Raw genomic sequence first — 14,923 nt, forward strand, 5'->3', positions numbered from 1 at the left:
ATTATGACAACCCTTCTTTCTGCCCCAAAACTTCAGGTTTTCTTTTTAGGTTGTCCTGAAAAGTAAAAGCACTAAGTCTCTCAGTTTGGCTTACTTGTTAGGGAGTATGGTAGGGTGTGAAGAACATGTTTACTTTGCTTGTAGGAGTTGGTTTTGCTAGACAGAAATGTCATATTATTGAGTTTATGCTAATATTGTCCCAAGTAAACATCACTTGATTATCCAGTGTATATGTTGCTGAGCTCCAACAGCAGCTTTACTCTGTGGAGTAACTAATGTAGATTTCTCCTCACCACTCAGACACTGATTTTCAGGAAAATATGAAACTTCCCCAAACCTAATATGCTTGAGATCTTTCTTAAGAAACTTTGTTTGAAATAGGCTAAGAGGTTTAAAACTTCTGGGGAAGGGTGGGAAAAGAAAAGAGGGAGAAAACAGGAGGATGGAGTGACAGACAGGATGCTTAGAATGATTTGGGTTTTCCTGCTGGTGAGATCACTGGCAGGCAAAACTGGATGGTGATGATTTACAGAGGTGGATTTAATGTCCTGTGAAAAAATTCACTCTGACATGTCCTTTTCTTAACTCAGAGCATGCTCCTAGTTTGGACCATTTTACTGAGTATGTTTTACTAAATCTTATTGTTTTAAAGCCTGGTTTCTAAAGCTGACTCATATCTCCCTTAAACACTGTCAAGGTCAATATGTAGCGGTGAGATTTTGCCTGTCGCAAAGTCAGTCCAAGTAGATGCAGTCTTATGCCCTGTGATGACTTAGGGAATCTGTGTAGAATTTATGAATTTTGTTTGATACTGAGAGTCATAATTTTTTTTGTCAGACTGGGAAGTCCAGAATCTCAAGGCTTCTTTGCAATGTAGACAAGTTGCATCTTTGCAGAAGAAAGAGCATAAAATAGCATGATATCTCTTGTTAACCTCACCTTCCTCCAGCTAACGTGTCTTACCTCCCTCTTACTCATTTCAGCCAGCATAGCAAGCTGTGCAGTGCTCTCTGGGAATTTTGCTGGCTTTTGCCTTCACTCATAAAAGGAGCAGGCTTGGCCCAGCCTGCTTTCTCTCAAGGGAAGCTCAGAAGCAAGAATTCATGGCTGAATAAAGGTATTAGGGAGCAGGGGAAGAGAGCACGTACATGCAAAGTCCCGTCTACATCCAAAGTTTCCACATGCACATCTGAGTCAGATGGTTTCTTTCCCGCCTTCTTCCTCAGCCCTCCCAAAAACTCCTGATAATTTACTCTATCTTAATGTCAAATTGAATTATTCCCTTTTTTTAAGATCAGGAGAGCAAAACATAGTTTTGTTTACATAGCTGAGGAACTCAGCCAGCTCAGACTGCTGGCGTTTGGGATTGATCTGGGAGGTAACACTGAGCTGATGGGCTGAGTTGTCCTCCGTGGCTGTTCACTCTCCTGATGAGCACTATCAGCCAATCTGCCTCTTTCAGTAAACAGAAAGCAAACAGGCTCCTCTCCTGCCCTGGAAGTGAGACAACTCTCCTTATACAGACAACTCTCCTTATACAGAAAGGTTCTGTGAAACTAAGGTGAAAAACCAGGGTATTTTGTGTTTTGTTTTGCTTTTGTTTTAATCATAGACATTTTTCTCCTTCCTCTACAATGAAAATTATGGAAAAATACCCCCAAGAGTAATATGGGTAAAGAAGAACAGAGAGACACGATCTAATAAAACAGCGACTTCCCACAACCACTTGTGTTAAATGCTACATAAGGACAAGTCGTAAAGACTAATTCCTAACATGAGTGTTCCTGGAGCAGTAAGTGCTAGGACACATATGGTTTGTTTGTAATAAGGGAAAACACTGGAATTGTTTCAGGAAATACTAATAACTGAGCCATTAATAAAGAAGAATTGCAATGTAATTAGGCTAGATATCTTTATACAAACAGTCTTTCCTTCAAATAAACCAACAGCCACAAAAAAAAAAGTCCTAGTGCAGTGTCAGAGCTCTGACAGTTGGACTTTAAATGAGGAGACAGCTCCAAAAAATCCTCAAGTCAAAGCACAAGAATAAACTCAGGGTACTGAAGTAAGTTGTGATGTTTTGAATATTGCTTGGAGTTCTGAAAAGTTTCTTTGCAGAGAGGGTGTTGATTTATGGAAACACCTCCCCAGGACCCAGAACCTTAGCATATCACCTCCAGTCTCCAAACTCTCTAGCTGTGTTTGAAGGTACCTGCAAAGTGCTTTGTTTAGACTTGCTGATTTCTGAAAAACTGAAAGCCCCAATTTTGCTAGCTTCACCTAAATTTGCCTTTATCACTAGATAAGATTGTAAAAGATGTTGAAAAAGACCTAGTAAGGAACACATAAAGGTAAGTTTCTAATTATAGGTGGAAAGGAAGTTACCAAATGATAACGAAAGATAAAACTCAATTCTGGATTACAATTAACAAGACTACTTGGTTGCTGCCTGCTCAGTGCTCATCATCTAGAGCTAGATGTTCCTCCTGGAGCATTCACAGACCCTCTTGAGTGGTCAGGGCTGCCTCTCCTGGGCTTGGCCACTTGCATAGTCTTTTAAAAGAATCCTGCTTCCTTTCAATATAGGCAAAATATTTGGGGCCTAACTGGAGGTTCATACCTTTCGATAGTGAAAATACTCCAGGGTGTCTTTTGAGCTGCTCACCTTCCTGGCTGAGCAGACAGGGTTTTTTTTGTGGTAGCTTTAAACAGCTTTTCCAGGTCTGTCTGGCGCAGTGGAAGTGTCTGATGACATACTACCTATAATGAAGGCTGTTAATGTGTGGCAGGTTTTGGCCTCTGTTCTTTGGTATGGTCTCAGCTATGTGTGGAGACCTGAAGTGATGCATTGCCATTAGGAGTGCCAGAGGGTGCCTAGCCCAGCCAGCCTTCCTCCTTCTTACCATGTACGGTTGAGAGCTCCCTATGTCAAAGTGACCCAGTCACTTTGGTGAGGGTTAAGAAAAGACATAGTACAGTTGGTAATTTAGAAGTGATATAATTCTCTGTGTCTTTTATTTTGGATTCAAAATAAAAAAGTGAGAGAAAGCACTCCCATTTTTTTTTAAGGAGATGAAAACCCCTTTCACCTTGTGTGCATTATGGGTCTTGCTTCTGTAGAGAGAAGCAAAAGTGGTTTCTTACATACTCGTATATAAATGAGGAAGGAGGAGAAGACACAAATGTTAGGAAAGAAAAAGAAAGTTAAAATCAAGAGCCTAGTTCAAGCAATTGGAGGTAAGAAAGTGAAAATACACCCACTCTTTGAAAAAAGATCTGTAAATTATGCTAAGTAGAGCATCTTCTAGAAGATCTAAGAGGGTGATAGGTAGAGTTAATAATGAAATATGTACAAAAAGTGCATATGCAAGCTTATACCTAAGAAGCATTACTTTACAGAGAATCGGTGGGTTTGGGAGACTTGAGGAAATGAGAATCATCCAGAAGGACACAGATATTGTGAAGAGAGTATTTGCTCAGTTTTCACCATGGTGAATGTTGGGGTGATGCCTACTCTTTTACGTTGCTTAAAAAATGCAGCTGTTTCTAAATAGGTCATTAAAACAAGCTGATATGTTCAAGAGCTGGAGGAGTGTAAAAATGAAAGCTGATGCTAGAATTATTTATTGAAATCATGAAGTTTTGGACATGGAAGGGTAGTAAGCATTGTCTTCTGAAGTGATGCTCTCAGATCTGCTATTGGCATCTTGCTTTGGAGTCTATCTTGCCCTGGAGTAGCTAATACTAGCTGCTCAGATAAAATTATTAAACTAACTGGATCACTGATCAGTGTGAAAATTTGTGCGTTGAGGAAGAAACAATCCTGAACAATAGGAAGTGGAACGTTCCTGTCTTTTGAGTTAATCTTGTTGAACTAATCTTGTTCTTCAGCATGTGGCAGTGGGAGCAGTTTATAGAAATATGCCTTTAGAATGTTGTTTTTATGAGTAGCTCTAGAAATCTTAATTATTTTAATATATCTAAAGCAGAAAGCTGTATAAAATGAAATGGGATTGAGTTTTTGCTTGGTATAGACTGTTAGTAAGGTTCCAGTGAGAGCATCATAAACATCAATTTTGAAAATCATGCCTGACCTCCTGTCTTTTCAGAAGTGAAAAGACATTTTTCTTACAAGAAACAAAATTAAAAGTAGAGGCATTATGTTCTGTGTAGAATACTTTATATGTAAAACCACTATATGGTGGGAAATTGCCAGTGGCAGATGAGATTTGGTTCAGAAATGTTCACGCTTTGAAGTAGAAACATGAGCAGCTTGGTGTAATGTATGCTAGGTTTTCCTTTCACATTACGTATCTTTTTGTAAGATTGGTGGTACAGATAAAGTACTCTAAATGTACCTTGTATTTCTGGTAAAATACACTTACCTATGACTTTCACAGGGAAAATGTGAAAAGAATCTTTTATCACAATTCTATGGCACATTCTAGTATTTATTTGAAACTTGAGGCTTAGATATATTTTAAGAGAATTAAAAAGGTTGTGGTTTTTTTTTTTTTTTTAACTTTATAGCCTTGCTGATGCATGGGAAAATGATATTGGAGTTCATCCTTTAAAGTTTCCAACAGAAACGTGTTTGGAATTACTGCTAATACTGGGTTTGAGTACCACCTCTCTGCCGCCTTCACTTCGATGCATGAACTCTTTTCAGGTAAGGAACAGCTGCTATTTCAGTATAAAGGTGTTATTTCTAGGAAAAAGAGAGATCCCTGGGGCCCATAAACCCTTTCAGAGTAAAGGTTTATCTTCTGTAGTTGCATGATTCTCCATTACATTAAATATAGCGATGGAGAACTTCATGTATTGCTCAATTTCTTTCAGTTTTATTAAATGTAGACTACGGCAGGAAATGTCATTGGATGTTTAAACAGTGAATCACTGTAGAAATTAAATTAGTTGTTTAAAGAAATTTCATCAAACTTAGGCTGGAATAGCTAGAATCATTATATAAAATCTTCTTGGCTTCAAAAAAGGAAAAAATCCTGAGCTAAAAATAAAGATTTCCAGTGGTGAAAACCTGTAAAATTAGGAGTGAAGCATTTAGTTTTGTCCAGTGTTGTTCTATATGTTGCTGCTGAAGTTCTCAGCAGTCACAGAAATTTTCCGAAGAAAACATTGGTGCAGGCTTGTTAAATTGTGATTTGTATTTATTATGTGCCTGAAGATGTACTATTTTTACAAATGAATTACACAGACATCTCAATTCATGATACAACATACCAACTCAACCTTTTTATGTCTCTGTCTTCCCTTGTAGTTGCATAGTCCATCAGCTGTTGAGCAGTGAGCGTATCTGAATCTGTGTTTGTTTTGACAGCTAAAGAAGAATCATCATCCTAGTGGGACTGAGTGTCCTAAACAGTTTATAGCACGAAATCCAGTAGCTTCTACTTGTCCAGACTCCCACTTTGTAGTTAAGGCACATTTGTGTTCCTGAGTTATGTTTACTGAGAAATAATGTTATTGTAGAATTTTGGAGGCAGAAAGAACATAGTCATAAACCAAAATCAAGTAACTGATTTTACTAGAGTTACACTGATGCACAACTGCTGAAAACACATCTAGGTGTTAAGAAAGAAGTATGCATCTGCATTGTCTGCCCCTGCATCTTGTGAGCTTGGAAACAGGATCTGTGTATGGTGAACTCTTGGGTGCGGCAGCAGCCGTTGATCATTTCAACATTATATTTTAATACCCAAGGTCAGAATTGTTATTGGGTTGTACATTCAGAGGCCATAAAATTGAAGAATGTCCTGGATGCCAGCAGAATGAGATAATAAAAATAACAAGTTTCAAGGATTGACCAGTACTAGTTATCCATGCAGTTGAATAGTCCATGTTTCCTATTAAGAAGTGAACATTTCGGTTGTTTAATCCAGGAGGATGTCTGTTACATTGCAGTAATCTGTGGGAAGGTTTCTCTGCTTTACCCATTACAGGTTAAATAGGAGTCTCTTCTTGAATGCTAAGGCTTTATGTCCTTTCTTGTTTCTGTGCGTGCTCAGTCCCAGGTTGTACACTTAGGATTTTCTTTGATTTGTATATCTGGGTAGCGATAGGAAGTGATAAATGACTGTCAACTGCTGCAGATATGAATCAGTAAACTCAGGAAGAGTTTTTGCTTCAGAGTACACAAAACACCAGACTCTTCTTTTTCCTTGTCAGACTCTCCAGGATTGTGCATGATTGCTTCTGGGTCATTTTAGCTTCGCGAGGCTGCTCTGGAAATGAACTGTTGCACTAGAGGCCCGCCACGCATGGCCTGGAAGCGGGTCAGGGGTAGGGTTATGACAGCTGTGGGATGGGAAGGCCCCATGCATCCCCTGCAGGCCCTCTGACTGTGGTCCTTCAAACTCAAAGTTTGGTGGAACCACTGGAAGCCAGTCACAGTGCTTTGCTGAACTGAAGTGCTATGGGGGATGGTGTCTTCTGGCCCTGGCCTGTGCAGACCTTCGTTTGCCCACCTGTATGCCAAAGTAGTTGATGCGACAAAGTCCATTCTTGGTTGTGAATGTGATTTCAGGCTGAAGATAACTACATTTTGAGCTGATTCCCCGTGTCTGTGCTCTCACAGCAACAAGAAAGACAAAAATTCATGGTTTTCAAAAAGCCCAAGTTCTGAAACCTGCTCTGATAAGATGATGTTATGTTTTGCCAAGTGGGAGGAAAGCAAAATGGCTGTTCTGATAAACTTCTGGCTCCAAATTTCACTCTCCTTGCCAGGCAGTCAGTATCACCAAGTGTTTGTCCTGGAGGGCAAACACTGTCCAGGAAATATTGTTTTATTTTTATCTCTGCGAACCTTGTTTGGATCTCAGTTTGGGAATCCATGAAGCAGAACCAAAGTTTGCCTGAGCTTTTCACTGATGCTTTACAATGGGCTGTCAGCCTTATCAGGTTTTTTTCTGGCTGACTTCTTTGTACTCACGTTTTCTTTCTCTACAGCAAATTTTAGAATTATGTGTCCTAGTTTTCCTGTATTTTTCTTGGAAGAAGTTGGCAAGATCTGTGGAGAGCTTGAATAATGATGTTAAATTGTGCTATTGCCTGAGCATAAGATCCCTCTGCATCCAAAATACTGAGGATTATGAGTCAAACAGGGCATAATAAAAGGGCACTAATTGAAAACTGGTATTTCATGTGTCTTAATGGGGCAACGGCAAAATGACAAAAACTAGTTTTATTTTCTTTTGCGGTAGACCTGCAGTGGTCTAAGGGGAAAAAAAAAAGCTATATTACAATAATTCTTGTATTTGAACTGAAAACAGTGGCAGGGTTTCCTGTCATCCACACGTGGCAGCCTTGCTCTACAGGAGGCCAGGCTTTCGCAGCTGAATGCTGGGGGAGTCAGAAGGGGAAGCGACCCCAGAAAGTGCCAGAGTTTTCTCCTTTTGTAAGTGATCCCACTGTTGGAAAGAGGGTGTGGAGCTAAATAGACCACTAGTTTCCACTGGCACATTTTTTACGTTCTGATACAGTATTTTAAAATGCATCTAACAGGCATCTGTATATGCAGTGATCTAATAGTTATCGTTTCACTCCTGAGATCATATCAATATAGCTTTAAAACATCCAGTTGTTTGTAATTAGGTAGACAAAAAATATCTGAGCCATACCTCTGTGTTGTTTGAGACTGTATTTACCTGCTCTGTCTATTACATTACACCATTGCAGTGTTGACAAGCCAAAATTTTAGTTGGTATACATATGCATTGGATTATGTTTAGGTTGTAAAAAGCACATGAAGGAAATACACGTAGTTGCTAATCATCTCTGTAATAAACTTTGTTCTGCTTTGTGCTCTGGAAGTGCTCTCTGGGAATAGCTTAGCAGACTCTGTATCTGTGCTGAGACATAAATAACATTTTATTTTCCAGTGGTGTGCTACTGCTTAGTAACATAATATTTGAAATCACTTTTCAATTCCATTTTGACCCTGTGAAGGTATTTCAGTGTGATTTACATTGCTGGAGCAGCCTGGAGCAGAGAAGCAGCAACAGACTATGTTACATAGCATTCTGCTGAGTTTAAGGGCGCTCACTGAAGCCAGCTTTTAAGCTTCCCAGGCTGTTGATCCTAAGTGCTAGATTGTCCTTGGCTCATCTCTCATTTTACCTGTGTAGTTACACTGACATTGTTGCGGTGGACTGTAGAGAGTTAAATCTTACCAAGCCCGAGCCTGAAAGCTCTTGGGGGACCAAAGTGGGTAGACAAATTTTTGCTAGTTGATGGCTGCCTCCAGGTTTACTGGAGAACATGGATTTGCAGCCCTGACTTGCACCTTCCCAGGCTTCTAATCCCTCACCTATACTAAAGATGTCTCGGATCAAGCGAATGGGATTGACTGAGGCACTTGATATTTATCCTGGAGCAAAGCAGAAAGCAGTAAGAAGGAAGAGAGGAGATGGCAACTAGAAAAGATTAAAGAATTTCTTAGCTTGTTTTTGCTCTGAGCATTGTTCTGCCACTCTCTGTTCAGCTCGCTCACACTGTACAGAAAGCTGTGTTACCTTATTACACTCTTGATCTACCTGGCTCTCTACCCACCTGAGCTGTCAGCTCTTTGCTTTATGAACCGTTGGGCTTGACTTTGTGTATTATTCTTAATACTTGCAAGCACTTGGAGTTAGCACCCACTTGAGTTATCGTGTACTTTATCACTGAACTGTTCAGCTGCTACTGCTCAGTGCGGTCCGGGAGGATGTGTTGGTACTTCAGAGCCTACAACACAGAACAGTTAACATGGGGAGATGCTTTAAAGTGACAAGTAATCTCTCCAGTGTTTTGCTAGCCTTATCTAGTCTTTCTCTGAATTCAAGCACAGCGAACAGAAAATGTCCTGGATATTGAATTCTTATGATGATGTATGGGGCTGTTCAGCACATTGTCACTGCTGTTATTGTGGGAAACCACACTTTTTCCTTCCTGTATCAAGGCACTATTCATGAGGCCACAGGCAAGTGTTCTCAGAGTTAAATAGTCATGGGTTTATTTTTACTTCTACAGTTGCATGAAATTGAAAGGGGATTGTGATTAAGAACTGCTGAGCAGTTTCAAAATTTTGTTTGAAATAGCCCTTGATATTTTTTGGTGCTGCACCCAATGTGACTGGTAGCTTGTCAGCACACCATCCACTTTGGTTAAGAGAAGCAGAGCCAGTGCTTAAGAAAAAACAAAAAGTTTTCATTTTGTTGTTGCAATAAGCATTCCTAGAGGTGTCTCTCAAGGAAAAGCTCATTTGCAATTACTTTGCTTCCAAAAAAAGGAGGGGGAAAAAAGTTTCTCACAGAGCAGCCTATCAAGTTCTCTGTCATTTAAAATCTTTTAATGCAGTGCAGAAAACTTCCTAAAAGCAACAGGTTTAGAGATATAAAGTAGCAAGTTGTTCAGGAAACCTAAGAATGAGTAAAGAAAGCATTCCTTATAGTTTAATGGCTCTAGTATTTGAGTATCAAAAGTACTCAAAAGACTCACAGAAGGTAAAATACAAAATTACTGCAGTGTCTCAGGTTTACGCATGGTCTGAACTAATGTGTGCCTTAATATTCAGTGTTTTTTAATGTTGATACTTTTTTTGTGTGTGTGTATTTATATATTTTTATAGCACTTTCAGACTTGATTATCTCAAAAAGAAGTTAGCTGAAGATAGAGGACACTTGCAGACACACCTCTGTTTTCTGAAAATCCTTTTTGAAGCAGAGTTGAGTAAAATTTAGAAAAGTCTGCTCAGCTCGGCTCCTCCTTTTGTTCCCTTCTGGACATATGGAGCTGGAGAAGTCACACCAATTCTTTTAAGTTGGACTCACTCCACTATCAAACAGTAGCAAAGACAGGACAAGGAGCTACTCTGTTTCAAAATGATTTGGGAAAGGGTGATATAAGAAATGAAAGTATCAAGAGGGAATGAATGACTTTCAAAATATTGTGTCTTTTATTAAACAACCCCAGAAAGGAAAAATAAATAAGTCCATTTATGCAGTAAAATAGCTTATTATCTTTTGAATTTTTTTTTTAAAATTCATATTACTTGCTTACTGAGGATCTCCCACAAAATTAATTATAGATTTGAAGATGTGTATTCTGTGATACTTTGCAGGCAATGGGTGAGTCCCTAAATACTGTAGGATATTTTTTTTTTTACAATTAGGGTTTTTTACTATTTCTCTGAAGATTGTGGACTGCTTAGGTCTCTGAAACTTTGAATGAAAATTGACGGTAATATGGAGAAACCACTGCCAATGCATTTCAGTTTCTGTTGAAATACAGTCATTTTTATTTCCCTTAACTGACTGGTTTTACAAAATGTAACTCCACTGAGGAAGCCAAGTGTAGTTAGTGTCAGCCTCTTTTGGCTGCTCATGTTTCTCCTAAACTAAAGGTGTTTTGATTTTTGCAGATTAGAATAAAGGTGCCTGCTGTGCTTTTTCTTGTTTTTGACTAACTCAAATAGGTTGCCAGGATGACAGAAGATGGATTAATTTTCTGGTTTATTGTGATGATTATGTGGAAGTTTTTAAGTTTGATTTCAAACAACTTATTTTAAATGGCAAATAAGTACCCAGGCCTTATGTAGTCCTTGGAAAGCAGATGGAGGTTTTTTTAAATATGCATACCTATATTTCATTGACTTTAAAATAAAAGAAGTTATAATGCGTGTATATTTGGGGGTTTTGTTTGTGTTTCTCTCCATTTACTAAAGGCCATAATAAATCTGTTAAAACACTGCAGAATAATCAGGAAGAAGTTATAAAATTATATTGAGCAAATGCTGGCAAGAGCAAGCGATTAAGACAGTGTTTCAAAGTCAAATCTGAATACTTCTTTGTGGAATCATGGAGATTTCTAGGTTCAATTAAGAGGCTATTATCTTGTTTTTCCTGTCTGCTACAGAATTATCCTTCATTATGTTGATTTTTATTATGCCACTCAGGTGATCTTACTCAGTGTTCACTGCAAGCTATCTTTTAAAAGTATCTCTAGAGTGTTCAGTTGTATTTCTTGGAACATTGACACTATTCGCTTCTTTTAACGTTAGCTCTCAGGACTTCAACTGAAATGGAACAATTTTTTTCTTGAACTATAATTGGTATTTTGAAGTCTTTGTTGAACCTTGTACCAAAAATGTTTCATACTACTAATTCTGCATAAACTTTATTAAAACATAATGTCTCCTCTCTGAGAACTGTTCGGCTCTGCATATGCAGGAGCATATTGAGCAATGTCCCGTACCTCCTTATGTGTCTCATATATGACTCATACATATTTGCAGCACAGGCTCTCTTTTCTAGGCTATGATTTTGTGATATCTGGTGCTGCTTTGGAGATGCTGATGGGAAGGAATTATCTCACCTAACATGTGGCACGCCTCCATTTCCTCTAATGGAAAGGAGTTGCCCATTTATATTGGCCTGAAACAGAACAAAATCAATCACATGTAAACCTAAACTGAATCTGTGAATGGGAAAAATGCAGGTTGAGTTTATCTGTGGACGCACAAAATTTTATGATTACTTCAGTGCTCAGTGATGGAGAGTCAGGACCTTGACAGAAGTGGTCCTAAACTGAGGTTCAAAATTTGTCATTAGTTTCTCAGAAGAGCTAAATGCTTCTTTCCTTCCAAGGCAGTTCCCCAATACAGAAGAAACCAGAGAGAGTGAACCTGGGCATATCCTAAACAAAAGTAGATTTAATTACAAAAACCCCACGAGCTCCCAGTGAGAAGCAGCATATATGTAGCACGCAGGCAAGTGGCTGCTCTGGATACAGAGTCCCCTGCTGCTTGAGAGGGAAGATCTGCCGGAGGAATCAACTCATTTGCATGCAGTTTCCTCTGCCTAGAATCCAGCAACAGCCACCTGTAACATTAGCATCTGGTAATTCATTTCATAGCAGTTTTCTTAGAAAACATGCTCAAATATGTCATTTACTGTTTAGATGTGAATGTATAATTGATTACGGCAATCCAGTTTAGATACTCTGATATAGGCTGTGTTATCAACTGCTTGAAAGGGGCGAAGACAGAACTAATTAGGAATGAAAATGCCTGATTGATACTGTCATTTTATTTCCTGTTTGCTTCTATTGTGAACGTTCTGCCTTTCCCAAGCCATTTTGAAATCTAAAAGTGTAGCTGTTACATCCTAATTATCCAGTACTTGTGTCCGCGATGTCCTATTAAACTCAAACTGAGAGCTTGTGTTCTTCATCAACAGGCGCCACACTGCGAGTGTTACAGAAAAAGACCAGACAAATACCCGTGTTTTATGTACCTGAATATATACATAAAGAAGAGTCTTATGAGAGGCATGATACGCTTTTAGAACATCAATTTCTGTTTATTAACTGAGGCTTTTGCCTTTGTGACTGAGAAACAGGCTCTGCTCAAAAGAAATACTTATCCCTATGCAAAACCAAATAATGCTGTACATGTTCAACACGGTTTGTAGGTAATTTATCTCTTCAGGGCTGCTTCCCTCCAAAACCTTGGTTTCTCTAAGTTAGTCTTAGCTCTTTCCAGGTCATAATTAATAGATTGATTTATGTGAGGACTAAGTTTCAACCTCCTAGCCAGCAAGGTACAGAAATCTGGTTATTAGCTGCATAGAGCCAGATAGCCAGCTGTTGCTTTGAAAATAGTACTAAGTCACTGGATAGCAATGATTCTATAATGGAAATTTTTTGTTAAAGTTTCCTGTTGTTATGCTCTGTGCTTTGTGAATGGGTGTTGTTATGGAAAGTTACGACACTGTTCATCTCCATTAAGAGTCTGGATGGAAGCTTTGAAGCTACTTATAAAGTCCAGAAAGCTCTGCAGAAAAAAAGATGTATTTATAAGGGTGCTTCTTAGTAGGTGTACAGGTGCTTTAAAAATAGATGGATTTGACCCTATTGTATTGCAGCTATAGGCTGGAATAGGTATGATGTTATCTCAAAATTAAAAATTTTCAGGGATTATGAAGGAGGATGTCACTGAATTCTAGCATTGTATAAGCAGATGGAGCAGCTTGCCAAGGCAGTCAGAGCAGTTCAAGAGCATTATGTGTAAAACAAACTGGAAACGGTAATGATGTCTTCAAGGAGGCAAATGGACAAATATACAGAAGTCTGCAAAGCCAGAGCATAATAGTTGAATCAATGACTTGACTGTGATAAAGTACATTGTGGATGAAAAGGAAGGGGATTGTTAAGTTTGCCTTTTTTTTTTTTTAATTGTCAGTTGAAATTGAGCCTGGAGTGGATCTTCTGGTGAAGAAGTCAGTAATGCCTCCAGTGAGAAACATACTTTCCCTTCCCTCAGAAGTAGAAGTCCATCATTTTGTTGCAATGTCAGTAAAAAAAGCAGTGTGCTCTAAATCTCTGTGCTTAAATCATAGGTCTTTGATCTGGGGGTGGTGGCTGATGACAAATGGTAGTGCTTGAAAGCTCTTGCTTGTTAAGGAAAAAAACTGTAAGTTTGGATTTTAGGAAAGCTAGAATGGGCTACATGACATGACATGGGGAAACAGGTCAGATCACTGCCTGTCCAGAGGCAGGGAAAGACCTGACGGGAAGTGTAAGAGAGAAAACAGACCAGCTCCTCTTTCAGTAGGCTGGTGCATTGACACAACCCAGCATGGTTCTGACAGACCACAAAGAGGGCAGGGTTATTTCCATCGTCTCTAAGTTGCTTTCTGCTTCGACCAGTAAAAAAGATTGGTTGTGTGAATATTTGTTTGTACTACAGCTCCACTACTTTTGAATTAAAGGAAACTGTTCTACACATGGGTGTGTGAGGAGGTACCTTAGCATATGCATTTTATAGTGTTACCAAAATAAGATTTGGAATACTCCTACAGGAAGCAGAAAGAGAAGGGCAAAAGGGTGTGCAAGCATTAACACAGCCTACCGAAATCTGGAGACCATTTAGTCTTCAACAGAAAGCTGTTTATGCCTTGAGGTGAAACCTGGCAACCATTTAACAGTATGCAGAAAAACTTGCAGGAATCTGAAGATGCTGTAGCCGAGTGAGATCACAGGGAGTGCTGGGTGAGCAGAACGTGATTGCTGCTTGGACTTTTGCCAGGCGTTCTGGTTAATGTTTCTTTATCTGTCTTCTGGCAGCTTGACAAGTAAAATAGGAAGTGATTCTGCCTTACGGAAAAAGATAGAAAAAAATTATTCCCATATCACTAACGTAAACTATAAAAGCATAGTCTATAGAGAAAGAGGCTATTTTAAAATGCCAGTTCCCACTCTTCATTATTTTTGAGAGCTGTGGTGTTGTGAATTGATGAAACAGATCAGGTAACGATAATCCTCCTGTTACTTTTAGTGAGCTTGAATTTTATAAAGAAAATAGAAGAAAAAAATTAGTGTTAAGCACGTTGGCTTCGTGAAAAATAATCTTGCCTGCAAACTTGTACAAGTGAAGATGCTATTTTAATCTTACTATTTTGGCTGCTCAGTCCACTTCCAAGTTCTTCCAGAATGGCTGGCATTCCTAAATACGATCCTGAAAATGGCTGAACATTGTACTGTTCCATGTTCTCACTTTCTGTGACTAGTACCGCTGACCCTAGTTCTGGTTCTTATTAATAACTATTTGCCTGCATAATTCACTTTTAGGTAGAAGTTCTCCTTGCTGTTGGTGCTCCAGTCTTTGACACATTTTCTGTTTTCATATGTAGATGTCCCACTGAATCAAAAAAAAAGTCTATCATCGTGTAATGGGGGTGACTAGTAACATATTTCTTTTTAACTCACCGGAGAACCTGCTGCTTACTCTTTATTTCATGTTTTCATACCGAGTCTGTTCCATTCATCATCTGCCAGCTTTTCAGAAATTAAATTCTAGGACTGCCTTGTTTACCTCTTTGTGGACTACCTTGGGTTTTCTGCACCGATGAGTTTCCACATTACTTTCTCA

The 14,923-nt window shown here is 38.9% G+C and overlaps 1 protein-coding gene across 3 annotated transcripts in view; it reads left to right on the forward strand.

Annotated features, from left to right (window-relative positions):
- Positions 1-14,923, forward strand: part of UBE3D (ubiquitin protein ligase E3D) — an 82,777-nt gene that overhangs the window by 44,837 nt on the left and 23,017 nt on the right. Inside the window, exon 9 of one of the 3 annotated variants that reach the window (XM_064447726.1) lies at positions 4,531-4,669. The exons of the other annotated variants lie outside the window; for them this stretch is intronic. Coding sequence (XP_064303796.1) covers positions 4,531-4,669 — 139 coding nt within the window. The remainder of the gene's footprint in view (positions 1-4,530; positions 4,670-14,923) is intronic. 3 annotated transcript variants of the gene reach the window in all.

The sequence above is a fragment of the Phalacrocorax carbo genome, chromosome 3 (genome assembly GCF_963921805.1).
Source record: "Phalacrocorax carbo chromosome 3, bPhaCar2.1, whole genome shotgun sequence".
NCBI classification, from domain to species: Eukaryota; Metazoa; Chordata; class Aves; order Suliformes; family Phalacrocoracidae; genus Phalacrocorax; species Phalacrocorax carbo.